Raw genomic sequence first — 25,357 nt, 5'->3', positions numbered from 1 at the left:
GGGACACATTGGGTGGCCACGTACTTTGAATCGCCTCGTGAAAGTGAATTCTTTGACAGCTATGGATTTCCTCCTAAAACTTACAACATGGATACCTACATTCTGCGGGAAGTTACCTATTATAACGACAAACCACTGCAAGGACTGAACTCGGATGTTTGTGGAGATTATTGTTTGTTTTATGTCATTCAACGAGCACGGAATGTTGACATGAACACTGTTCAAGCTAAATTTAGACGATATGATTCTCAGTGGAACGATGCACAAGTTGCACGGAGTGTACACGCCTATTTTAATTCAGTCAGTTATCCTAAAGTTAATGATTGCTTTCAACAAGGTTGTAAGTCATTTCGCTGTGTCCATAAGCAATAAAATCACGTTGAAAGTAAAAAATGTTGCCTTTTTTGTGTGTATTTGCTAGTAAAAGGGGTGGGGATTCTATCTCGTGTACACAAACCGTTGAAGCTTCGTCTCGTGAACATGTCTCAATTCAAGTGCCCAGCAGTATTATCATTTTTGGCCCCAGCCAATGTGGAAAAACAACATTTGCGCGCTAGATACTTCAACACGCAGATTGTTTATTTGAACGCCCCATTCGCAAGATCGTGTATTGCTACGGTCAATGGCGAGATTGTTTTAAGGAATTGGTAAAGGAAGTCACGTTTATGGAGGGTATTCCCGACGACATTCCCGCCTTATTTCCACCCCCTTATCGTCCTGGACTGCTCGTGTTAGATGACCTCATGAGAAACTGTAGCGATGACGAGCGCATTTTGGATTTGTTCACCAAAGTGTCCCATCATTGTGACGTCACCTGCATTTATTTGACACAAAACCTTTTTCCCCCAGGAAAGTTTTCCCGGAGCATTTCTCTTAATGCTCATGACATCATTGCTTTTAACAATCCTCGAGATACTTTGCGGTTGAGGACACTGGCACAACAGGCGTTTTCTGGGCGCGTTCCGTTTGCATGGGAGAGTTTTCAAGACGCTACATCCAACCATTTGGATAGTATTACTTAATGATGGATTTACATCCACGAACCCCGGACATTCAACGATTGCGAACAAGGATCTTCCCAGCGTCACATTCATATCCCATCGTTTACGTGGATAAGAAAATCTATAAAACCGATGAACCCTTTCCGGTAGATTTCATTTAACGGCATGGCTTTGCAATTGTTGCACCGCGAGGAGACAGTAAAAAATCAAAGTGGTGGTGACATGACTTTGCGTTCTGGAAAGATTTCAAAAGCTACCGAGAGAAGAAAACAAGAACTCGTTTGTGGACTTGTCCAGGCGTGTAAAGCCAGGAAAGTGCCAGGCGTGTAAAGTCAGGAAAGTGCTGGATCAAGGACTCATTCTTCCCATAATATGCTCCCTTCCCTTGAACGTTGTGTCTTGCGAAATTAGTATTTGCTCAATGCACGAGAAGACGCAAATGGTATGCACTGTATGTATGATTTACACTGGGCTTCCATTCCTTATACTAAAATTATAAGGAAGGGAATGTATGGAGCTCTCTAGGATACTTACAGCACAAGGCTCTTGTGTCTTCTCATACTACAAAGCACATGAGTTGAAAGCGCTAGACTCATGTACCACCTTACTGGGTACCTATTTTTTAACGAAAATGTGGTGCTGTGTCTAGACTTGGACAGATTCTGCTTGGCAACGTTTACGATTCTAAGTAACTTTTTCGAATTTGAGCAACTTCTCTGACTGGACACTTTCCGAGCAACTTTTCCTGAAGTTAGTAATTTTTTGCATATGTTCAATATTTCAATCAAATTCACAAGTACCTTTCCTTTTTTGTGGTAGTGCACTTGATAAGTGCACTACACACTATGTCACCGGGTTGAAAGAGTGTGTGGGTGAGTGAGTGAGTGTAAGTCCGTGGTGGGGGTGTAGGCCCGCAGTGCGTGCACAAATTATCTGTTGGAAGCGTGCTTAAATTTCAACAAATGAGCCCCATAAATCAGCAGCAAGAGTGTGTGACGCGGATGAATAACAAGCAGCTTCTATTTCCAACACGATGGAATTACCTGGTGATAAATAACCTCGTCTGGAGAGTGAATTTTGGATTTTGCAGAAACAATGGTCAACCTCAAGAGTTAGACGATTTTGATCTTTGTGTTGAATTCGCACATTTCTTGTCGAACTTTATTACACTTGAAAGAAAAAAAAAACACCAAACTAAAAAAAACAAAAGCCCTTTGTTTTGCTGTCATCTTGTCAAAGATGTATCCTTTGTTTCTTGAGTTGGTAGTAACATGATCACAGCTGGCCGCTGAAATCGATGTCACCTTCGATTTTGTGATGTATTCGTGCTACCAAAAGTAGAATAGAAAAATTGAACGTAGCAAAAATCTCCCAAAATGTTTTTCGCTGATGGTAACTTTTTATATTCACGGCACGAAATTTATGTTGTTTTGATGTCCCAAATTTTGTTGCTGATGGCCATTTTTTTTTTTGTTCTCGATCGACACTTCCTAAAAACTTTCTTCTGCTCTTCCTAAAAACTGTGTATCAATATTTATTTACTTTTACATTAACATTTGTTTTGCATAAAGCAGGCCAGCGAAATCTGTACCTTGCTTAATCCGCATTTTTGAGCGTTAAATAGAATTTTCGGTGCTGTTTCTGACAGCAAGTCGTATATGTTTAGGTATCCCATCCAGATACTAACCCCGCCGGACATAAATTTACTTAAGTGAACTTTTGTCATGGAAAGCTGAAGCAAACTTCACGTCTGCCTTGAAGCCAATATTTCTCGATTCCCTTTTTTTTCTTACCTCTTTCTGGGTTTAGTATTTTACTAATAACTACTTGTCTTCTCAGCAGGCTATTTTTCTAAGACATCGACCATAGCACTATAATGATTTATGATACCAAAACGATGCTGTGTACTATTAGAGCTACATATTACGCAAAGACAACTTGAATCTCAGACTGGAAAACAAAAGGCAGCTCAGTTCACAGTTATGGAATAAAGCACTGTGTCAAGTTACAGCGCTACCACACTTACGCAATGCGTGCCTATTTTTAGCTCATTTTCGTTGGAACTTGATGGAAAAGACACTGTCCTTGCGATCTCCTTGCTTTATTCTCTGATCTGATCGGGCATCCTGTGGTGATAGATTGATGTCTTCCAAAACAGAATGTGTATCCTATGGTAACATTTCAAATATGGCACAACGCAAAGTGGCGGACGCCATTTTATTACACATAACATGAGAATTTTATTCCATAAAGCTTATTTGTACAAATCTATACGCTTTATTTTCACATGTGGAAAAGGCTTATACAGCCAATCAGAATGGCGTACAGCTATTTCACATGTGGAAGTATAACGAATCAACGATAGCGTAAAGGCGTTTCCATGCCAATCACTCGTGCATCTCGTGCAAATCTTACTTTGTTATTGAATTAAATTAAATTTGCATTTGGTTCTATTGTTAGTGAGTTTTTGTTTCTAATTTGCGTTCAGAAAACTATTTTAATAAAAATTCTCGTCTTATGTGTAATAAACAGTTCACGACATAGAAAGTGCTTTGTACGGGGTTTTATTCACTCGTTGTTTGTGTCAAAAACCCTCGCTCGCTCGTTCCTCGCTCGTTCGGGATTTGACACAAACAACTCGTGAATAAAACCCCGTACGCCGCACTTTCTATGACGTAAACTATATGTACCGTATTTAGATCATAGACTTAAGCCTGGTGTTCACTAGCGACGCAAGCACAAAGCGCAAGCATAAGAGTGCTTATTTCACCGTGAAAACGGGGTTGACGCAAGCATAAGAACAAGCCCCAGCACAAGCACAAGTATCAAACATTTTCCTTTTCCTTGTGCTTGCTTATGTTTGCATTCTCTTGCGTCGTGTGAAAACGAAACGCAGCATAAGCACAAGGAAATTTGTTGCGTCTGGCCAATTAAAGCACTCGTTCCAGATTCCCTGCGTCTGAGCATTTGAACAAAATGGCGGTTGCCGTGGTTGATTTTGATGCTTATGCCGACTTTCGTTTTCATTAGCATAAGGTGCTTATGCTTGCGTTGTGCTTGCGTCGCTAATAAAAGCCAGGCTTTACTCTTCTTTTGTCCTCACTGCTATTCATTTGCATACATTGAAACAATAGAAAGGTGAAATTCACATTTCAAATACAACAAGTGTGTTGTTACAGGGTTCGCACACTTTTTCAGACCTAAAAATTCAAGGACTTTCAAGGGCCAAATTTTGAAATTTCAAGGACCTCTTTTTTATTTACGTCGATGAATTTACCCATAGAAATGGTCTGACAGAACAATTCTTCCTCATTTTCCGTAACGAAGATGCGTGAAAATAATGCAAAGGCACTGGTACCCATTCTCAACCCCACAGCTCGTCGCGTTTCTATGACATGACTTGAGTGACTGATTATTTTCACTGAAGTTTTCAAAGATTAAAAATGCGGGTCAGAAAAAAATTCAAGGACTTTCAAGGACCAGGAATGAAGAGCAGAGATTTTCAAGGATTTTCAAGGCCTTGAAAATGCACTCTCAAAATTCAAGGGTTTTCAAGAGTTTTCAAGACGCGTACGAACCATGCATGTTGTTAGCAACACATGTCTCTTGTTTAGCTAGCTGTTTTTTGCAATTCAGCCATTTCATGGGCTCCACAATAAAGAAAATAAGTAATCAGTGTGATTACGTCGCGGAGCGACAATTGAAATTTGTGGAGGAGCTTTATGGATTTTGAGCAACTTATGAGCAACTTCTAGCGATGTTTCTCAGCAACTTTGCAACAATTTTTTACCAGAATCTGTCAAGCCTAACTGCAACGGTGGAGGAGTCAAACAGGAAAATTTTGGTTTATCAAAAGAGTTTTGTTAAACGCCAATTTTCTACCGAACAAAGATTGACAACCTGAAGTTTCGCGAGCGCTGGCCCTTTGTCATCGCGAAGGACTAGCGCTCGAAATATCAGCTGGTCAATCTTTGTACGGTGGAAAACTAACCTTTGACATCTATCAACTCGTTTGATAAAACCAAATCTTTATGAAACATGGACTGAAAACGAAAAAAAATTGAGGCAAATCATTTTATTGATAAAGTTTTATTTTGTTTCCTTACATCTGTGTTCTTTTAATGGCTTCTCTCTGCTTACGGTTGCAATGCATTTTACTCGATATTACGGCACGTTTACAGTCTAGCGTATAATGTGTTAAAGCAAGTTTTTAAATTTGAACACAGTGTGCTTGCAGCAGACGCCGAGCCGGCTTATCCCCTTGACCTGGGAGAACAGTTAGATGGAACGACCAATCCAGTGTTGCCCTTTATAGCATCTCTGAAATCGGACCACCTGTAGACATTGCCAAACCCATTAAAGCAAGACCTTGAGAGATTCCGGATCACAGAAGCTGAATAAGCTGTGTTCCACACATTGACTCCGGTCAGAAGTCCAACAAAGCGCTGACTCGACTCAAATGATCCTCCAAGTCTATCTTGTTCTTGTCCCAGCACCAGAGACCCTCCAGATTTGATTCTGTACCCTTTCCTGAAGTTGATGCTGTGGTGCTGCAGAACACCATCTTTGTAAATATGCCACCCACCATTGCTGTTTGTCCAAGTCACGCAGATGTGATGCCAGGTGCCATCGTTTGCTGATACCCTGGTGTTCCTGTGGCAAGATAAGTTAACTGACCATAAATACCCCAGTTTCGTAGTCTTACGGTTGGACTGGAACTAGCTTGGAATTAAGGCTGATGCGGAGGAATTTCCCCCGCATTAGCCTCCATTTCATGCTAGATCCAGTCTAACCGTGAGAATGCGAAACTGGCCAATTGATGCGGACTCCTCGAGATGAAAAGGTGCCAACAGGGGTCAGTTTGCCTAAAGCCACCCAAAAACGTTTCCGGCCATTTGTATATGCTGGATGGATGTATTGATATATATCGAGCATAACTTATCACATATTTTTACAGAGAGCCATTTTCGCGTGCCACACTATCCAGTAGTCTTCACGCATGAAAGAAAGTGCAATAATTAAAAGTGGTCACACTTTTAAGATTCTTCGCGGTAATATCAAGTTATGTTCTATCCTCAATCGAAAATCACTTACGTTTTCCACCGATTTCAAACAACTTTACACCCTTAAAACAAACCTGAATTGGCCACCGATCCACAGTTTAAATGACCCGTAGTCGAACAAAAGCAATTCATTGGCCTGTCCGTTGACTGCATAGCTAAATGGCGTCCCATCAGTGCCGCTACTGGATTTCATCCAAAGACACACAGTAAACTGAGTCAAACTGGGCATGCCCCAAATGTTGACGTAGTCACTCACGCCACTGGATGAGAACTGAAGGGCATAGTCTATACAGGAGAAAAAAGGCATAAGTACGCACATTACTTTGAAACCGCGGGGGTTGGTGTAGTGGTGAGAGTACTCGCTTCCCACCAATGTGGCCCGGGATTCGATTCTTGGACTCGGCATCATATGTGTGCTGAGTTTGTTGTTGGCTCTTTACTCTTCTCCGAGAGGTTTTTCTCTGGGTACTCCGGTTTTCCGCTCTCCTCAAAAAGCAACATTTGATTTAATTTGATTTAATTTGATTTCTGGTGTCCCCAGCGCTAGGTCGATTTGACACTTCAATAAACTTCACTGAATTTGCATAAGGTAATTCCTCAGGGGCACTCAGCGACGGTTTTCTTTCCAGCGACGGTTTCCTTGCTGTTCTAAGCTCTTCGGAATGCTTTTAAAGCTTTGTAGGTTCATTTTAGGTTGCGCTAGAAACTCATAACTGAAAACTCATAGCTGGCCTTTTTTCGGTACTCACAAGGACATTTTTACAAATTAGAAAGAAACAGGCTTTACCCTTTTCAGCTAACGAAAGTTCGATGTGAAAATTCCCAAAAGAAAATTCAAGGTGATTAAAGGCCTTCCGAACAGATAATTTAACGAAAAGTTCCGTTGGGTGCCCCTGATTCCTCATGTGAAGTATGTCTATGGGATATGGGTAATAAGTTATATGCTTGTTCAATCAATTTAATTCAACCTATATTTTGCATTTCTTTTTATCTATAATTTAATTGAGTGTCGAAAAGTAATTATTCCAACAGGCTCAACTTGCGCGATGAACCAAGCAGAATTCAAAGCTCCTCCTACATGATTTTATCAGAGCGCAAAATACGAGAGTGCAATTGGCAATGAGTTTTGATTTTGCCTCTTATTAGATGAAAAAAGGAAGGAGATTTTTAAGCCAATTACGAAGCATAGAATTCACAATTGCATTACTTCTTTCGATATTCTCTTGCTGCAATCTGTATAAAGATGTGATAACTTACTGTTCGATGTATATCCGGCAACATGGGCAGCACAGATCATAAGGCCAAAAAGCAACGAAGCGTATATTCTGGACATCTGTCAAAAAATTAGACAAATACGGACTTCAGTATATTTCTCCATTGTTTGAAAGTGTATTTTTCTCCACTGTTTGACTGAACAAAATTGTGGAGTATACAGCCACCTACCATTCTTTACTAAATTGAAAACTGAAATCATTGTCAGAGAATGTTAAGTGACTATGACCAAGCTGTTTCTATATTTTTAAAGAAAACCTTACGTTTTGAGTAGTTCTGGCGACGACTTCAGTGTGAATCACAAACAATCCAATGGAATATATCGATTTCCCGACCACTTTGAACTTTCTCCGAGAAAAACTCAAGCAACTGATGCTTATCTCGGAGTAAACGCACTTCTTTTATCCCTAAGACTGCCACGCAAAAAAAAGAAACAAGAAAATTTTCGTCCCAGAAAATTATAACTCAATAAATAGTTTAAGAACCTTTTTTGAATAACCGCAATTGAGGAGGTTGACAGTTTGGCGGTTGATTGCAAATTACCTTTATTAATGAAACGGCACGTCCGTTAATGTTATTCGGCTTGTCAAGGAAGTTTACTCTTTTCCATTATTTCTTGTAACACGATTTTAAGACAAAGAATGAAATTAAACTTCTTATCCACACTGTATCAATGAAGTTGACAAGTAAGTGTTTACTGGTAATTGGCTGTCTACTTAATTAAGAACAAAGACGTTTCGCTGACTCAAGTGAAAGCGGCCAAGAGAAGAATTCCAACTTAGAAAGCCTAGTTTTCATATGTCGGGAAAATCCCAGACGATCGTGGACGCCCACGATTTCCAGGTCGGGAAACAGTAAAATCTCCGGGAAACAATGTGAAATATAATGACCTAACTTCTGCAAGGTTTTGCATGGGTGAACATTGATCTTTTCGTTCTTGTGAATTATGTTCGTCTCATTTTTATAGTTTAAAGGCAGTAAATAGTTCGCTTCTTGCCGGATTAAACAATATGAACAACTTGACGTTTTGCTATATCCGGTCATCAGTATCAACAGAGAAGCGGGAGCGGAAGTGAAATAATTTGAAATTGGGAGTGAGATGAAGTATAACCAACTCCCGATAACTCAAACTATCGACAAGGTATGCTTGATATTAACAGTTACCAGCTTACCCAGGGCAACAAAAAATCTCAGTCACCAGGACAAGTCGAGCAACTAGGATTTCTGTGATGTCTGTGGATTGACACACAAAGTTTAATACTCAGAAAGTGAATTTATTACGATTTGTTTCGTCTGAAATCCAACAGCACTATTTTTATACCAGTGCCGAAAACTGATAGATAACTGAGTGAGTGACACTTTCGATATTTTCTGGATCTAAAGATACTAGTACTGTATGCGTGGCAATTCTGCGAAAAATGCGCTGTGGTAATGGGCGAGAACGTCCTTCATTGTGTCGGGCGACTAAAAGTCTTCCTAGGGCAACCAAACTGTGAGGCTTTGTTGTCCAAAGGGCAAACGACTTAAAAACCTAATGTCGAACCATAACCACAAACACAAACAGCAGAACGCAGAAATACAGCCCCTGACAAAATTGTTGAGACACTTTTCACTCCCCGTAATGTTGACTTGCAGAATCTGCTAGGAAAATTGCGAGAAAACAACATCGAAAGGAAAGGAGGACCAGCCAATACAGCAAATCTATTTAAAAATTCCCTGTTTCAAGTAATTTTGTCGGAGCCAGTAGCTGAGTATAGCTATGAATTCACAGTCGAAAGGGTAATTGCAAGGAGCGTTAAGACCTGAATCCCGGCCGTTTCTGTGAAGTCTCGAAACTTTTCATCGGATGATACTGATAAATACCTCTTCATTTTCAACGAAAGGAAAACGTTTGTTTCTTTTAAATGGTTTTCAAAACACGTTCAAAGCGCAGCTTTTCTGAATAAGCGCCGGGATCTTATACTGAAGATTTTACCGTGTATAAATAAATAAAGTAAGTAAGTAAGGCCCACTTAAATGAGGAAACATTGTAGCGGAAGCAATGTTTACCGAAATGTTTTCACGTTTGCGCGCCCAGGGGCCCGTTTCTCGAAAGTCCCGAAACTTTACGGGCCATTTTCGGGTGTCGCAGTTCCTTTTGTATCTCAAGAACGGAGAGGATTTAAGTCGTCAAACTTCACAGTCCTTTTTCTTTTTGTTCCCTTAAAAGCATTTCAAAAGATGGGCTTTCCAAAACAAGCGGTTCGCCGTTTCACAAATGGCCTTTCGGGCCCGAAAAGTTTTCGGGACTTTCGAGAAACGGGCCCCAGGCAACAATTGTTGCGGAAGCAAAGTTTGATTCCCGAGAGGCAAAATTGTTTCTGAATTTCTTCAGAAACATTTTGCTTCCTAACCAATGTTTCCTCGTTCGCGCATGCATTGCAGGAAACATTTCTGGGAACAATGTTCCGCAACAATGTTTCTTCGTCTGCAGGGGCCTTTAGTTTCAAAACACCCTTTTCGTGTTACCAAAACCGGTTTTCAGACCTTCTATGTTCTGAGAACAGGTCCCTGGTCAAAAACCGTGGTCAAAATTACCATTCTGAGGGCGTCGAAATCTAAAGATCAGAAATGTTTCTTGTTGTTGGTAAGGGTAAGGCGATAACGTTACAATGACGAGGACCATAGGGAGTTTAAAGGGGCGTTCGATTGACCGTATTCCGGAATAGGAATACATGGAATAGAAGTTAGAAATCCTTCGCTTTTACGGAGATTCACATTAAAATTATCAAACACTTGCTAAAATGCTATTTTAAACATATCTGTATTATCCTTGTTGCTTCAAAAGCGCCAGACATACCGTTTTAAATCATCACTCCACGTATTCTTATTCCGGAATAGGTCCAATCAAACGCACCCTAAGAAACGACGTCGGCTACGACTAAGACAATGCCACAAAACAATAATATCATTGGTTCAAAGAGCATAAATAATCGATGTTAGCGGTCCTCTGCATAGCGACGACGTGAAATCACCAAATTTGAGGTTTTGACGACAACCCTAGTATGCAACAAAGAATCTTTCATTTTCTATTTCCACTGTGAAAACGCTCGTACCAGTTTATTTTAAAGATACCCATATTGTAGGACGTGAACGAGACGGAATAATCGCGAAAGACTTGTGATAAAGCAAAGTTATATTTTGAGGTGACGTTTTGGTCGACCGTCGCCTTCGTAGATCTTAAACTCCCTGTTGGCGATGGCAACGAAAACGTCACAAATTTGCATATTTTAAGTGAGCACGAACGTTTTTCATTTCTGTACGTTTGTTTGCCGTCGTCTGCAAAATAATAGGGACCTTAAGCAGAGACAAAGACGACGGCTACGAGAGCGTCGTTTGAAAATATTATATCCCGTTATTGTAAGAAATTTGCGATTACTCGAAGTCACTCGGCATGGAAAGTGTGAGTCCACATTCCAAGAATAAAATTGATGAGAACGGTGTGGATATTGAGAGAGGAAATTGAGAATTCGTCGTCAGGTGCTCGAGTCCTCCACATGACATCAAATTTGATCATTTCACCAGGGGCACCCAAGGATAATCTTTGGTGAAATATGTCTTCAGGAGAGCCAAAATGTTCTACGAATTTCGGTTTTACATTGCCAAACAGCTAAAGATTTCTTTACTAAAGCATTTCCTAAAAGATTCGTAACCAGGAAACACTAGGCCCTTACGTTTTCGGAAGGGACATATGTGCAATTTATGGCACTTGAAAAGGTCACCTAGCAGTTTCGGATGCGGAAATGGTTCGGTTGGAAGTTATTAGAAGGCAACGTTCAACTAGCAATTTCTGAAATGAAGATATCGTCCCCTAAAATTCTCGGACACTTCAATTTTCAGCTAAGATATCCGCCCAGATCAAATTCTTCTCGGTGATAAAAACAACTCTTAGACAGTCCTTATACATTGCAAGGAGCCTGGAAATCTCTCTCAAAGGCTTTAGGCTTAGGGTGCGTTCGATTGACCCAATTCCGGAATAAGAATAAGCGGAGTGGTGATTTAAAACGGTATGTCTGGCGCTTTTGAAGCAACAAGCATAATATTATATGCTTAAAATAGCATTTTAGCAGCTGTTAGACAATTTTAATGTGAATCTCCGTAAATATTCCTATTCCGGAATACGGTCAATCGAACGCACCCTAATCTGCTTGTTGGGTGCCCTTGATTTCATTTCGTTGTCAAGACGACTGTCAAGACGAGAACTGCAAAGAAATGTATCAAAATGTAAAACGCACGTGCAGGGCGTGCAGAGCTATTGTTTTTGCTAATCAAACCTATTGTTTTGTGGCGTTCTCTTAGCCACCGTCGACGTCCTTACTTAATAGGGACTTTACGATCTACGACGGCGACGTCAACCGAAAAATATAACTTTGCGCTATCGTAAGTTTCTGCCGGTTAGCCCATCTCGTTCGCGTCGTACAATGTCGGCGAAGCATCCTAAAAATAAATTGGTACGAGCGGTTTCAGAGTAAATATAGAGAATTATAGACCCACATTTGTATGCTCGCGTTGTCGTCAAAAGGGGGCTTTAGCATCGACGACGGCAACGGCAACGAGAACGTCCTCGTTAAATGTGAATTCGCGTTATTGTTATCACTTGGGGATAACTTTTATTTCTCTCTACTAAATTGAGCGCCGTTCACATCAGTTTCATTCTTGACGAACTGCCACACCTTTGTCATGTTAAACAGGTTGGACTGAATAGCCCCGAGGTGATTACAATAACACGAATTTCTATTTTAAGATGACGTTCTCGTTGCCGTCGTCGTTGAATAAAAGGCCGATTTACACGGAACGATTTGTCGGGCGGTTTTGTCGGGCCGATAAATCGTACCGTGTAAATTGTGTAAAACGTGTAACTTTTCCTCAAAAGATCTTCCCGTTGTCCTTTTAGTATTCGCCATTTTGAACGCTTTACTTTTTAAAGTATTTATGCGCATAACCCACTCGCATACCCTTTGATTGACGTGGCGGTTTCTCTCAGAGTGTCGGTCCGACTTCAAAAAATCTATTGCACTGCAACAGATTTTTTGAATCGGACCGATTTTAATTTCCATGAATCGGTCGTTCATTGGCTGTCAAAATATACCGGTACGCAAGATTTCCGCTCCAGCGCCGCGACGGGCCGAGAAATCGTCCCGTGTAAACCGGCCTTAAGCTCCCTTTTGATTACGGCGCATTAATTCGAACTAGATCATAACTCTCTTACGATTACCATTGCAATTATAATGACCTTGGCCGTGGCGCTTAGGTTACAAGTACTGCGAAGTACAGTGCGCTTTTATTTGGTCCCAACAAAAGGTGCTAATGTCGAAAATGTTGCTGTGTGCTTCTGCCATCATCACCAGTGAATGACACTTGTCAGGTCTTCACAATGTAAATATTAAGGTTAGAGTTGTGGAACGTCAAAGAAATGATGATGATCAGAAGGGAAATAGAGGGTGCATTCGATTGACTGTCTTCTGGAATAGGAGGAATACATGGAATAGACTTCCAAAATCCTTAGTTTTTACGATGATTAACCTAAAAATTGTCAAACCTGCTAAAATGCAATTTGAAATAATCTTTAAGTTCCTTGTTGCTTAGAGACGCCAAAGAGATCTATCATAATCATAATTCCACGTGCTCTTGTTCCAGAATACGGTCAATCGAACGCATCTTCAAATCAGTTGTGGAAGGTTCGAGTTTTCAATATCCTGGCAGCCAAAACATACTTGGACAATCATAGGAAGCAATCCTGTGTTCGTTGTCTTTTTTTCTCCGCTTTGATAAGTTACCTTCTCTAAGTATAAAGCAATAATATATTCATGCTTTCAATACTAAGGGCAACTTCTCATTCCCGGTACCAATGCCGATACAGTTCCCGGTACCAATGTACCGATACAGTTACGGAGAGCACAACAATCTAACATTTTCGGATTCTTCATTGCCAAAAAGATATAGATTTCTTAAAGATTAGCCGGCAACCGTTTTCTGAAGGGTCATGTTGCAATTTTTGGCACTCTTAAATCGTAACAGCCAGCATTTTTGTTTTGGAAAGGAAATAGTTCCACAGGGAAGTTCGTGGAAGGCAACTTTCAGCTATCAATCAGTCTAAAAAGAAATCTTTTTTTCCAAAAAAATGATCGGGGAAATTTTAGCAATTTCATTAAAACGAAACAGATCAGTCTGTTGATAAAACATCTCTTTACATACTCGATACAAGTTACATGTCCCTTCGTTGTATTTTTTGTAATGGGCGGCCTTGATCATAAGTAAGGGCCTAGCTAAACAACTGTAGGAACTCCAATGCTGCGGGCGAAAAAAAAAAGAAAGTTTTTCTATCAGGTAAAAAACATGTTTCCCACGTGGCCCAACCGGGAACATTTGCTTCCGCAACAATGTTCCCGCAACAAATGTTTCATAGTTTTGCCTAATGTACGCTGTATGTGAAAAGTAATTAAAAGCAGTTTCTACCTCGGCCAATTGAACCGAACTTCCACAAATTCGAACATTCTCTTTCTTCATAACGCACATATTTTCTGTTGCGTTATGTTAACGTTTACCCGCTCTGATCAATTTGCTTAAAAAACGAAGCCGTGCCGGATTTACGAACAATGTGACGAATGTAGCTTGGCACCGCTCGTTTTTATTGGAATGGGGCTTGAACTACAAATTCTCACAAAATGATCGCAAAAGTCGTGAATTTTGTTCTTAACGAAACTCACTACAGACGGCTCTAACCGATCTTTACGCCATATTGTTGAAGTTTTGTAAACAGAAAGGATAAAAGAAACTGATCTCACTCTTTGGACAGTATTTGCACCACAGACAAGACGCCTTTTGACCATCTCTTATGTTCCATTGATCGATGCCTTATGAAAAGCAGTTCAAGATGCCTTGTGAAGAGCACCCTGTTGAAAAAAAAGCACAAAATTTAATAACACATGCATTCTTCCCAGACTCAATCAATGTAGCAATAGCAAACACCCTCAGTTCCGTGATTTTGGAGTACTACATGCATCCATAATCACGACTATACCGAATTTATTGGTAATACTTGACTCAGCAAAACTCACCCATGTAACACAACTTCTTTTTAATCCGCTCACCCATTTCCTTTCCAAACTCTTACAAAAAATATGGAACTGATCTTTACTACTCCAAAAAACGTGACTTGCTCCTACATAACAAATGTCACATGCAACTTAGTGGGGGAGGGTGCCTTTGAATGTCGCACACAACTCCCCTAAAAATTGATGTCATCAATGTTTACACTACAAAAGGTAATCATCTCGATAAAACAGTGCAATCTAAATAAGTCAATTCCTCTCTTTTGCTTGCATCCGTTCTACGATCCGTTCTTTGGTTCTGGCGTGCTGCAAGTTTCTTTGGTCTCTGACTCCTGGATTTGAAGTGCTTCTTTCCTCTCCTCTTGCGAAGGGCTGTAATCCCGGGGGGGGGGGGGGGGGGGGGGGGCCCTTTAGGAATTTCTGGGTGGTGATGTGCCGCTGGAACCCTGGAACCCTTAGCCTATACCAGAGCTAGTTCAGCTGAATTTGCTACCTTATAATAGAGTAAACTCCCACCGATTTCCGTCTAAATTCCGATTCTTGACAGTTAATAATATCCAGAGGTGTTTCATGATAGCCATTTATTGACACTGTTGAGGCTGAGTTAGGTAAACTTAAACTTTTTTTTATGTTATCGAGTGGGAATTTCTGGTTTCCTTAGTCTTGATAAAATCTTCAACCGACTGGTCAGTTTCGTGAAAAATGATACCCTATTCTAGACCGAAAGGCAATGATTTATATACTCTATCCTGGAGTAAACTGATTGAAAACCATGTACCTTTCACAGCGGCACTAGTCCATATATGGCAGTACCTCCCCTGGGGCTGTAATCCACTCCTTGGATCTCAAAAGGGCAAATCAACTGGATAGGTCGCTCGATCATGCATCCCTTGTGTGGCAATACAACGCCTTGCACTACACCGTCGATCCTTCCCTGTAACATTAGGCGCAGTATCTTCCCTTTATTCCACTCCCTGCGGTTTCGTTCATCTCCAACTAAAAGAACTACTTCTCCAACGACAGGTGTACTTCCCATTTCCTTATTCAGCCAATGGCTTTCCATCAAACTATGACTATATTCTCTCTTCCAGCGTTTCCATGCGCGGGCCTTCACATTTTCCCTTCTCTGGTTCATTTTGGTTAATTTCTCTCTTTTATCTTCCACATCTTGAGGATTCAGAGGCCTATTTTGTTGAGATTGCTCTCAATGTCCATGAAAACTGCTTCAAGGTCTTAGGAGTGTGTAGTGGAGTATCGGTTTAAGGCCGCCCAAAAACCTGTAAAGTTACTGTCATTTTGAATATTTTTGCCACTGTCCTCCCCACCATACCGTCCTCTGCCGAAAGACAAACATGGCGACTATCTAAAACAGAACATTTTCAGAGTTAGGGGTTAGCTCGAAAACCTCACGGTCTCTCTCGTCTATAAGCTCCAATAACGAATAAACTATACTTTAAATTACTCAAAAGTTGATATAAAATGTATCGATTATGTTATTGTAATACAACATCTGGTGAGCAATAAAGGTTTCTTCTTCTTCTTCTTCTTCTAGGCATTAAGTAATGGCATTAACCTTACCCGCCATATTCCTGTTTGTTTTAATTTTAAGCAGCCATAAGCACCTTCAATGTCTTTCTTCTCTCGACGCAGAGGAGAGGTTTATCCTCCAGTCATAAGTTACGAAACTCGTCAGGCGTTCCACTTATGCCGTGAAAGACTGCAAATGATGGGAGGCTACTAAGTCGGTCTTCGCGCCATTTAAAATTAAATTTCTTGGTCTATTCATGCTTTCTAAACTACAGAAGATCGTCGAAGCCTTCACAATGGGACCGAAAGGAGGTTATTACGCTGTACGAAGTGGAAGGAAGATAGGGGTATTTCGAACATGGTAGGAAGTGAATCCGCCGCTTGCACTGGCTTCTCGCAAAGTTCCGCATCTACAATTTGTACCCCTCAATTTACCCACAAAATCATTAAGTTTGAAGCTAACGCTGTAATTTGAGCGTCACGATTAGTTAAAATTATAAGGGTTTGTATGGGAATTTGCGAACGTGGCCCTGAATTCTGCAGTTTAGGCCAAAAGGGTCTAATTGAAAGGAGAAGGCTACGATCTCGGCTGGACAATCTTCGAGCCAGCGGCGAGCCATGCGAGCCATGCGAATTTCGCATTTAAGCCTAAGCACCCATTTCAAATAGCGCTGATAAACAATTAGTAAGTCTAAGCACCCATTTTAAAACGGTTACCTTTCAATAACTGTGTGACTTGCATGTTGCAGATGGAAAAATTCACAAGAATTGTAACAAGATTGATGTTTTTGGATTTTTTTGATTTTCGCAATCCGATTGGAACTCACAGACAACGGCATAGACAGGCAAACAGAACTGAGTGAAAAGTAAAATAGACCAAGAGCACAACTTAATAATAATAATAGTAATAATAATAATAATATTACAGTTGCCTATGATAGGAAATTGAAACCATAACCATCCCAAATACTGTAACCACCACGACCACTGTGACCACAGTGACCACCAGGACCACTGTAACCACCATAGCTATTGCTTTTCCTACTGTGACATGACCAGCGTAAATCAAGACCTTTATTACCACTTCCACCACCATGATCACTTGATTACCAACCATTGTGACCATGATAGAACCACTGCCGGTGACCGCCGCGTCCACTGAGACCACCGTGACCACTAAGACCACCGTGACCACTAAGACCACCGTGACCACTGAGACCATTGTGACCAACATGACCACCACGACCACTGTGACCACCAGGACAACTGTAACCACTGTGACCACTATAGCTATCGTTTTTCCTACTGTGACATGACCAGCGTGAATCAAGACCACTATTACCACTTCCACCACCATGATCACTCAATTACCATCCATTGTGACCATGATAGAACAACTGCCGGTGACTGCCGGGTCCACTGAGACCACTAAGACCACCGTGACCACCATGACCACTTAGACCACCATGACCACTAAGACCACCGTGACCCCTGAGACCACCATGACCTCTCAGACCACCATGACCACTGACACCACCATGACCACTGTGACCACTAAGACCGCCGTGACCACTAAGACCACTGAGACCACCATGACCACTGACACCACCATGACCACTGACACCACCATGACCACTAAGACCACCGAGACCACCGTGACCCCTGAGACCACCATGACCACTGACACCACCATGACCACTGTGACCACCGTGACCACTAAGACCACCGAGACCACCATGACCCCTGAGACCACCATGACCACTCAGACCACCATGACCACTGACACCACCATGACCACTGAGACCACTAAGACCACCATGACCACTGAGACCACCGTGACCACTGAGACCACCATGACCACTAAGACCACCAGGACCACTGAGACCACCATGACCACTGAGACCACTGTGACCACTAAGACCACCATGACCACTGAGACCACCATGACCACTAAGACCACTGAGACCACCGTGACCACTGAGACCACCATGACCACTGTGACCACTAAGACCACCGTGACCACTGAGACCACCATAACCACTCAGACCACCATGACCACTGAGACCACTGAGAGCACCACGACCACCATGACCACTGTGACCACTAAGACCACTGAGACCACCATGACCACTGACACCACCATGACCACTGACACCACCATGACCACTAAGACCACCGAGACCACCGTGACCCCTGAGACCACCATGACCACTGACACCACCATGACCACTGTGACCACCGTGACCACTAAGACCACCGAGACCACCATGACCCCTGAGACCACCATGACCACTCAGACCACCATGACCACTGACACCACCATGACCACTGAGACCACCGTGACCACTGAGACCACCATGACCACTAAGACCACCAGGACCACTGAGACCACCATGACCACTGAGACCACTGTGACCACTAAGACCACCATGACCACTGAGACCACCATGACCACTAAGACCACTGAGACCACCGTGACCACTGAGACCACCATGACCACTGTGACCACTAAGACCACCGTGACCACTGAGACCACCATAACCACTCAGACCACCATGACCACTGAGAGCACCACGACCACCATGACCACTGTGACCACTAAGACCACCATGACCACTGAGACCACCCTGACCCCTAAGACCACTGAGACCACCGTGACCACTGAGACCACCATGACCACTCAGACCACCGTGACCACCATGACCACTAAGACCACCGTGACCACTAAGACCACCGTGACCACTGAGGCCACCATAACCACTGAGAGCACCACGACCACCATGACCACTGTGACCACTAAGACCACCATGACCACTGAGACCACCATGACCTCTGAGACCACTAAGACCACTGTGGCCACTGAGACCACCGTGACCACTGAGACCACCGTGACCACTGTGGCCACTCTGACCACCATGACCACCTTGAGCGCTTTGACCACTGACAACACCAAGACCATTACCACAATCACAACGACCGCAACGGAGTGTCTAAATTTCGAGGATCTTAACGGAAGTGACGACCATGACCATAACAACACTCAATATAAACTGATAACATTGCATGCCTTTGACTTCCACAATAAAAAAAGGAAGGTAGCGTACTAAAAGTACTAAAATTACAAAAAAAATCAAAGGAGGTTTTTCATGGAAATTTCATCAATTATTAAAAAAAAAAGTTAAATTACGAGTACAATTTGTCAAAAGCATTGGATCACAAACAGCCAATCACGGACGACCTTGCGAATGGTGCACATTGACTCGCATGTTGACTCGCATTACTCACCATGTTCGCTCGCAGTCATGGCTCGTATGACTCGCAGCCATGGCTCGCACGTTGTCCTAACTCGCTAGGATCGGGATTGAACAGAATTTGTAGTATTTATGGAAGATCGAAAAAGGACTTGGAGCAACGTACTAACTTAAAGAATTTGTTGGCTTTTAAAATTGTCGGTTATTATTATTAATTCTACATTAGACTGGCTTCTAGGCCAATTTTGTCGTTTCAGTTTTGATTTCTTGTTTGGTTTTATAATAAACATCTACTAGCTAGGTTGGTGTTTTGGGGAGAATCTTGAGTAAGGTCGCTGGTACGTGGCCGGTATAGACCTCATTGCACTGTGTTTGGTCTGTACAGACCTCCTGCTCGGTTTATAAGAACTTACCTAACTAACAATGTCAATTCTCTGGAATATATATACATCTTATTCGACGGTTGGATGTTTTGCGAGTTGTGTAGTATTTTTTCCGAGCCCCACAGGGGCAAGAAATAATACAAGCAATGAGCAAACTGTCCGTGAGTATTATATGTTAAACCATCAAATTTATTATTCCACTACAAAAAAGGTGTTATTTTGCTTCAATTTTACATGGTAAGGGTGTTTTTTAAAAAATGCATCATCTGTCTTTCAGGGCACAAAAAAACAGCCAAAGAACTTTATTTGATTGAACAAGTGATGAGCTTTGCATCTTGTTGAAAAAAAAGTATTTCATTGAAAAACTCTCATTCTGTCCGGCGTATTTGCCCTGTTCTAAACCAGTCCAACCGGGACACTACAGTCACAGAGCATTACCAACTCATATTTTGCGGGTTCTCTTGACCAAATATCATTGGTAAAATGGCGTAATAGTGGAATAATAAAAACTATTTATTATAGTATTGTTCCATTTTTTATCCACCGGTAGAGTATTAATTTTGGTGAGTACAACAAATATTCAAATATTTTCTTTAATCCATTGACTTCCAGTGTGCCCTAGGGCACCCCCAGTTGATGAGTAAAATCGTCTGGCATTAGACAAAGTCAAATCTGTTAAGTCTCACTCCCGGGATTCATCGGGTTAAAGACGCCAAGAGAATTTGTTGTGTTACTTTGTGTCAACTTTTTAGATTTCATTTTTAAAGGGTACTGACAAAATAACACAATAAGTGCATCAACTACAAAATGTGGCTGCAGAGTTAGTTGCAAAAGGGAACGACTTTCTACAAACAAAAGCAGTCCCATATTCTCGCAATTCTTGCCAACAGTTGGCACTTACAGTCATAAATGTAGGCTATTTATTTATTGCCTTTCCAGGAGAGAGTGTGAGAAATATGTCAAAGGCTTTCCTGAAGCTCGTTTCAAGAAGTTTTCTACAAATGAGGAAGCTGAAAATTTTGTTTGTGGTAGTGACTGCAATGCTGATTCCTCTACAGCACCAATATCAAATGTGAGTATCGCTGAAAAGAAACGGGTAACTAATACAAACTGAATGATTAGTACAAGGCCTTCATCAACAAGTGTCGACTTTGGATCGTGTGTTCTAGTTGACTGGTGTCATGGTTGACAAGACCAGTTGGGTCATTGGATATCCATGCAGGAGGTGACGCTGATGAAGAAGAAAAGAAGAAGAAGTGTCATTATTTAAGAATCCCAACTGGCCGGAGGCAAACCAGTTGGCTATTTCACAAGTGCAGCGAGGAAATTGAACCAGGGACTACCTGGAGCAAATTCCAGAACATGTCTTGACCCCAGGATCTCCGGATCTCAAGGCAAGCGCCCAAACCACTGGGCTGCACTGTCTAGGACAAAATGACACAATAAATGCCATAAAGGGTACTGATTTACATGTAAACCTAAGTTGAACCATCACTCAGGGTCCTAAAATAAATTTCAAGAGTAAGTATTGTCTTTGTACATTGTAATTTGAGCTCCAACGTATGGCAAGGGTTTCCCCCACCCACCTCCCTTCCCCCCCCCCCCCCTACTTTGTGGAGAATTTTGCAGACTTTGTCAACAGTGTCAACCCCTTGGTTTAGATTTAACCATGGGAGTTAATTAATTTTGTTCTTGATAGTTTATTGTTCTTTCCTTCATTGTAAACAGGGTCAAAGTAAAAAGAGATCTTATCAGGAGATGTGTGATAGTAATGGCTTCAGTAATACAACGACTTGGAGAAACTATAAGCATCATAAATCTTCCTCATCCACTACTTCCAGTCATTCTGCTGCATCTAGTAGTTCCTGGTTGTCATCTCTAGATGACAGTGTCCTGGTTGTTGATCGTCCTATAGTTTATACTGATGGTTGCTGCACGAAGAATGGCCGACGTGGCGCCAGGGCAGGCGTTGGAGTTTACTGGGGACCTGAGCATTCAAAGTAGGTGGTCTTCCTTGCAAATGCTCTAAAGGAGATAGGTACTGTAATAATATTATTGTTGTTAACCCCGGGAATAATCTGGTATTGACAAACAGTGATTTGCAAGATGCAGTGCAACAGTGCTGCAGTTTAAGTATCACACAGTGGTGTTCCTCATTTTACCTCACAATAAGATCCCTGATCACTTTCTTCACCACATGTAGGAATATCAGTGATCGTTTGGAAGGAGAGCAAACCAATCAAAGAGCAGAAATCATGGTGAGCATGACATTCAGTACAGTTTCTTGCATCTAAAGCAGTGTCTTATTTTTAGTTGCATATACATGTAATGAAGAAAACCAGCAAACTCTACCCACATAAATTATGACGTTGAGTCTGGGAATCAAACCTTGGACACATAGGTGGGAGGATGAGTGCTCTCACCACTACGCCAGCCCTTCTTCCACCAATTCTATGGATTGTCACCTTTAAGGCTAACCACCAAACTGCCTTTTTGTCTTTCATCAATCAATTTGAAAAGTAGAATGTCCAGTTTGTTAAGTTACGAAAACCAAACATGTTGATTGGTCAATCTTTGTAGAATAAACACACAAAAAATCATGAGTAATGCACCATCCACCTCTTGGCTGATTTCTCCACACATTCCTGTTAATCTCTATAATCTCATCACCTTATAGCTTAGCTTAAAGGGGCTAGGTCACGCTACTTTAGGTATTAATTTTGTTTGATTTTGTTAATTATGTGCTCTAAACGTCAAATTGGCAGAGCAAGATCGAGTCTTTCATTTGCAAAATCATGGTCTCATAACAACTGAGAATGATTTTCCAGCTGTGTAAATGACATTTTGATATAGACTGATATAAATTTGAAAAAAGATGGGCCGACGTTTTTCAAATTTACCCAAATTCAATCCATTTCAATCCTCTCCAGTTTTCTCCATCCATGTCCCTTCTTGACTTCCCTGTGTTTTGTTAGAGTTCTTCTATAGTTTTGAACAGTTATTTTGATATTTTAGTTAATTCTATGACCATTCGATCAGTGCTCAAATTGCCTAAAATTGCGTGACCTAGCCCCTTTAATTAAGAGTTTAACTGATAAAGTCTAAAGCGCAGTTTGGTGACCAGTTGGGAATTCTGCAGAATCTCGTCGTCAAAGAATATTCAAAGATTCAGCAAGAGTTTTTGTTGAGTTAAGTATGACCTTTGGATTTATACAGGTTGTATGGTATTCAATGGAAACTGCTCAATTGGCCATGTGGTTGGCTTAATATTACATTTATGTCAGATTTAAGTATTACTAATTTCTTCATTTAATTCATAGGCTGCTGTTAAGGCACTTGAAACTGCTAAGGCATTGGGACATAAAACACTGGAAATCAGGACTGACAGCAAGTACACTATAAATGGTATAATTAAACAACAACTACTTTATATTTGACAAAATTAAGTAATTTGACAAACTGATTTATAGCTGCTCAGACTAACTATTGGTACGCAGTAGTGTACATGTAGATGCCCCTCATGCAGGACATCTTTCCAAACTTTGCAATATTAATCCTTGATATTGCGCTTGGAAGTGTTGCTGTTGCATCCTTTGCCATTGCTAAAGCTCTCTATTTTTATTTATCTCTTTGTCCGGTTGTTCAACAGCCTATTAATGCTAATCCCAGATTAAAAATTAGTCAAGGAGTTTATTTCTCTACTCCCAAATGCTGTTCAACGCTGATATTTGGCAAACTTAACATTAGAAGAAGACAATCTTGAAAAACAAAAGTAATTAAGCAAAAGAAACTTTCACCAAAAAGTTGAAAACATGAAACAAGAGTTTATGCTAATCCTGGATTAAGTTAATCAGCATTCGAACAACCAGGCCCTGGTGCACAAAGATATTAACCTCTGATTGGTAGAAATTTGAAAGTTATGGTTCTTTTCAAAATACATTAGTAATTCATAAGCCCATTGACCAAATCAGAATGGTTAATAAAACATCAAGTTCAGTTTATGCTTTAATTGATTAAAAACCTAATTAGTATGTGGTGTTTTATCAGATATAAAGTCTTACTGCACATGACATAGCTTGTTTATCTTCTAAGCTAATGTTCTCCCCTGACTCACAATTTGGATATTTGTTCGGACAATCTTGAAGGGACACGCTTTTTGTGGAATGTTTTTCAGGTAATTAAAAAAACTCACAGCACATGTTTTATCACGTCTAATTCTTGGGTTGCATGTGACTTCACAAAAAAATTAAATACAAAACTAAAGAGCCTTTTGAGTTTTTATCTTAATCAGCTACAAGAGGTTTTAAAAATATAGCTGTTTGCATGTTTTCAGCTCGGTACCATGCTTCGTTTTGAAAGTAGAGCAGTTTGAATTTCAGAGTTTTTCACAGTGCGTGACATGTTGACGGCTTCCAAAAACATGCCAGTTCCAAAAAAAACCTCTATTTCCCTTGTGCTTTTGTGTCCTAAACAGCCAATATACTACGAGACGTGTCTATATGAATGTTTGCTAGCTCATTATACAGCAGACAGTGCTAAAGACAGCCAAACTAAGTTCAAGATGTTTCTACAGGTTTCCGGCCGCCATGTTGGTGTACTTCAGCAGTACACCAACATGGCGCCTCCATACTAAACTCTACAAATTTGAGTAATACATGTATATTTTGCTGAATAACTCAAGTACGGAATATCGCACAGCCCTGAGACTTGGACCCATTGTTTATTTATTCCTCTTCTATAACATTTCCATTTCTTGGCTCAATTTCTTAAATGGTAATCGATTTATGTTTTCACTTGCATCAGCTGACGTGCAACCCAAGAATTTAAACACTGATACATGAACACCTCGTCTTTTTAAACCCCAAAAAACACTGCTGCTTGTTTTGTGAACATTACTTATTGTAACCCATTGATTCCTGAACGGCCTTCCATCGAAGAGCAAAATTGTCTGGCATTAAGCAGAGTAAAATCTATTAAGTCTCATGTGTTGATTAATATTCATTCCCCTTTTTTTTGGAATCAGGAGCTACAGATTGGTGTCTGAGATGGAAGAAAAATGGATGGAAAACAATAAATGGAACAAAAGTCAAGAACAAGACTGAATTTCAGACACTGACAAAACTGTGTGATGAAATTGATGTCAAATGGGTGAGCTCTTGATTGACAGATATTTGTGCTTCCAATTTTCACTTTACCATTTTCCACGTCATCAACCTATTAAGAGCATCCCATTTGTTTAACCCATTGAACTCTGGGACTCAGACTTACTGTAACAGATTTTACTCTGTCAAACGCCAGACAATTTTACTCGTCAACTGGGGATGTCCTAGGGCATTTGATGTGCCAATGGGTTAAATGTTCATGAACCATTCCATGGTGACATTTGAAGATCTTTTTTTTTTTTTCATTTACAGACACATGTCCCTGGACATCGAGGCATACCAGGCAACGAAGCTGCAGACAGCCTAGCGCGATCAGGGTCATTGAAATAAGGATATACATGTATTTTCCTTAAAAGTGTTATTTATACATGTACATTTATTTAAATGTCCCATAGGTAAGAAGAAGAATACTTCTCTGCAACATTTGTTGAACATTTCAGTGGAGAGAATTCTTCATGAGCAAATTCAAGTGCACTCATAGGGTTACTGTATGACTGAATTTGCTCATGCCAAATTCGTCTTCTTCTCTGTTTAATGGATCTCTAACACTGAGATTGATTATACAATATGCAGAATATTTTTCAAATCATAAATTGTACAAAGAAAG

At 40.9% G+C, this 25,357-nt stretch overlaps 2 protein-coding genes and 1 long non-coding RNA gene across 3 annotated transcripts in view; 1 reads left to right on the top strand and 2 right to left on the bottom strand.

Annotated features, from left to right (window-relative positions):
- Positions 1 to 5,074: 5,074 nt before the first annotated feature.
- LOC138045317 (neuronal pentraxin-2-like) lies at positions 5,075 to 7,776 on the bottom strand. The gene is made up of 4 exons (XM_068891762.1): positions 7,600 to 7,776; positions 7,322 to 7,397; positions 6,139 to 6,349; positions 5,075 to 5,654 (listed from the first exon to the last, which is right to left on the bottom strand). The coding sequence occupies exons 2-4, from the start codon at positions 7,395 to 7,397 to the stop codon at positions 5,255 to 5,257; spliced, it is 687 nt and encodes a 228-aa protein (XP_068747863.1). The 5' UTR covers positions 7,600 to 7,776; the 3' UTR covers positions 5,075 to 5,254.
- A 3,727-nt stretch (positions 7,777 to 11,503) lies between these two features.
- Positions 11,504 to 16,123, bottom strand: LOC138045320 (uncharacterized). Its single transcript, XR_011131568.1, has 3 exons — positions 16,006 to 16,123; positions 15,206 to 15,790; positions 11,504 to 14,268 (listed from the first exon to the last, which is right to left on the bottom strand). It is a non-coding gene; the product is annotated as an uncharacterized lncRNA (long non-coding RNA).
- Positions 16,077 to 25,357, top strand: part of LOC138045313 (ribonuclease H1-like) — a 10,378-nt gene continuing 1,097 nt past the window's right edge. The window contains exons 1-7 of the mRNA XM_068891756.1: positions 16,077 to 16,315; positions 20,528 to 20,660; positions 21,317 to 21,588; positions 21,792 to 21,846; positions 22,909 to 22,993; positions 24,612 to 24,736; positions 25,003 to 25,357. The exon at positions 25,003 to 25,357 is cut by the window's right edge and continues 1,097 nt beyond it. Coding sequence (XP_068747857.1) covers positions 16,212 to 16,315; positions 20,528 to 20,660; positions 21,317 to 21,588; positions 21,792 to 21,846; positions 22,909 to 22,993; positions 24,612 to 24,736; positions 25,003 to 25,080 — 852 coding nt within the window. The 5' untranslated portion in view covers positions 16,077 to 16,211 and the 3' untranslated portion in view covers positions 25,081 to 25,357. The remainder of the gene's footprint in view (positions 16,316 to 20,527; positions 20,661 to 21,316; positions 21,589 to 21,791; positions 21,847 to 22,908; positions 22,994 to 24,611; positions 24,737 to 25,002) is intronic.

Source organism: Montipora capricornis, chromosome 4, assembly GCF_036669925.1.
Source record: "Montipora capricornis isolate CH-2021 chromosome 4, ASM3666992v2, whole genome shotgun sequence".
Taxonomy (NCBI): Eukaryota; Metazoa; Cnidaria; class Anthozoa; order Scleractinia; family Acroporidae; genus Montipora; species Montipora capricornis.
This window is presented reverse-complemented; position numbering and strand designations above follow the sequence as displayed.

What these genes read in the sequence shown, in the direction of transcription:
- LOC138045317 (XM_068891762.1), bottom strand. Translation starts at nt 7,397, where the DNA reads ATGTCCAGAATATACGCTTCGTTGCTTTTTGGCCTTATGATCTGTGCT. An exon ending in TGCCGGATATACATCGAACA is followed by an intron (nt 6,350 to 7,321) that starts GTAAGTTATCAC and finishes TCTCCTGTATAG; the next exon opens with ACTATGCCCTTCAGTTCTCA. An exon ending in TGGATCGGTGGCCAATTCAG is followed by an intron (nt 5,655 to 6,138) that starts GTTTGTTTTAAG and finishes ATCTTGCCACAG; the next exon opens with GAACACCAGGGTATCAGCAA.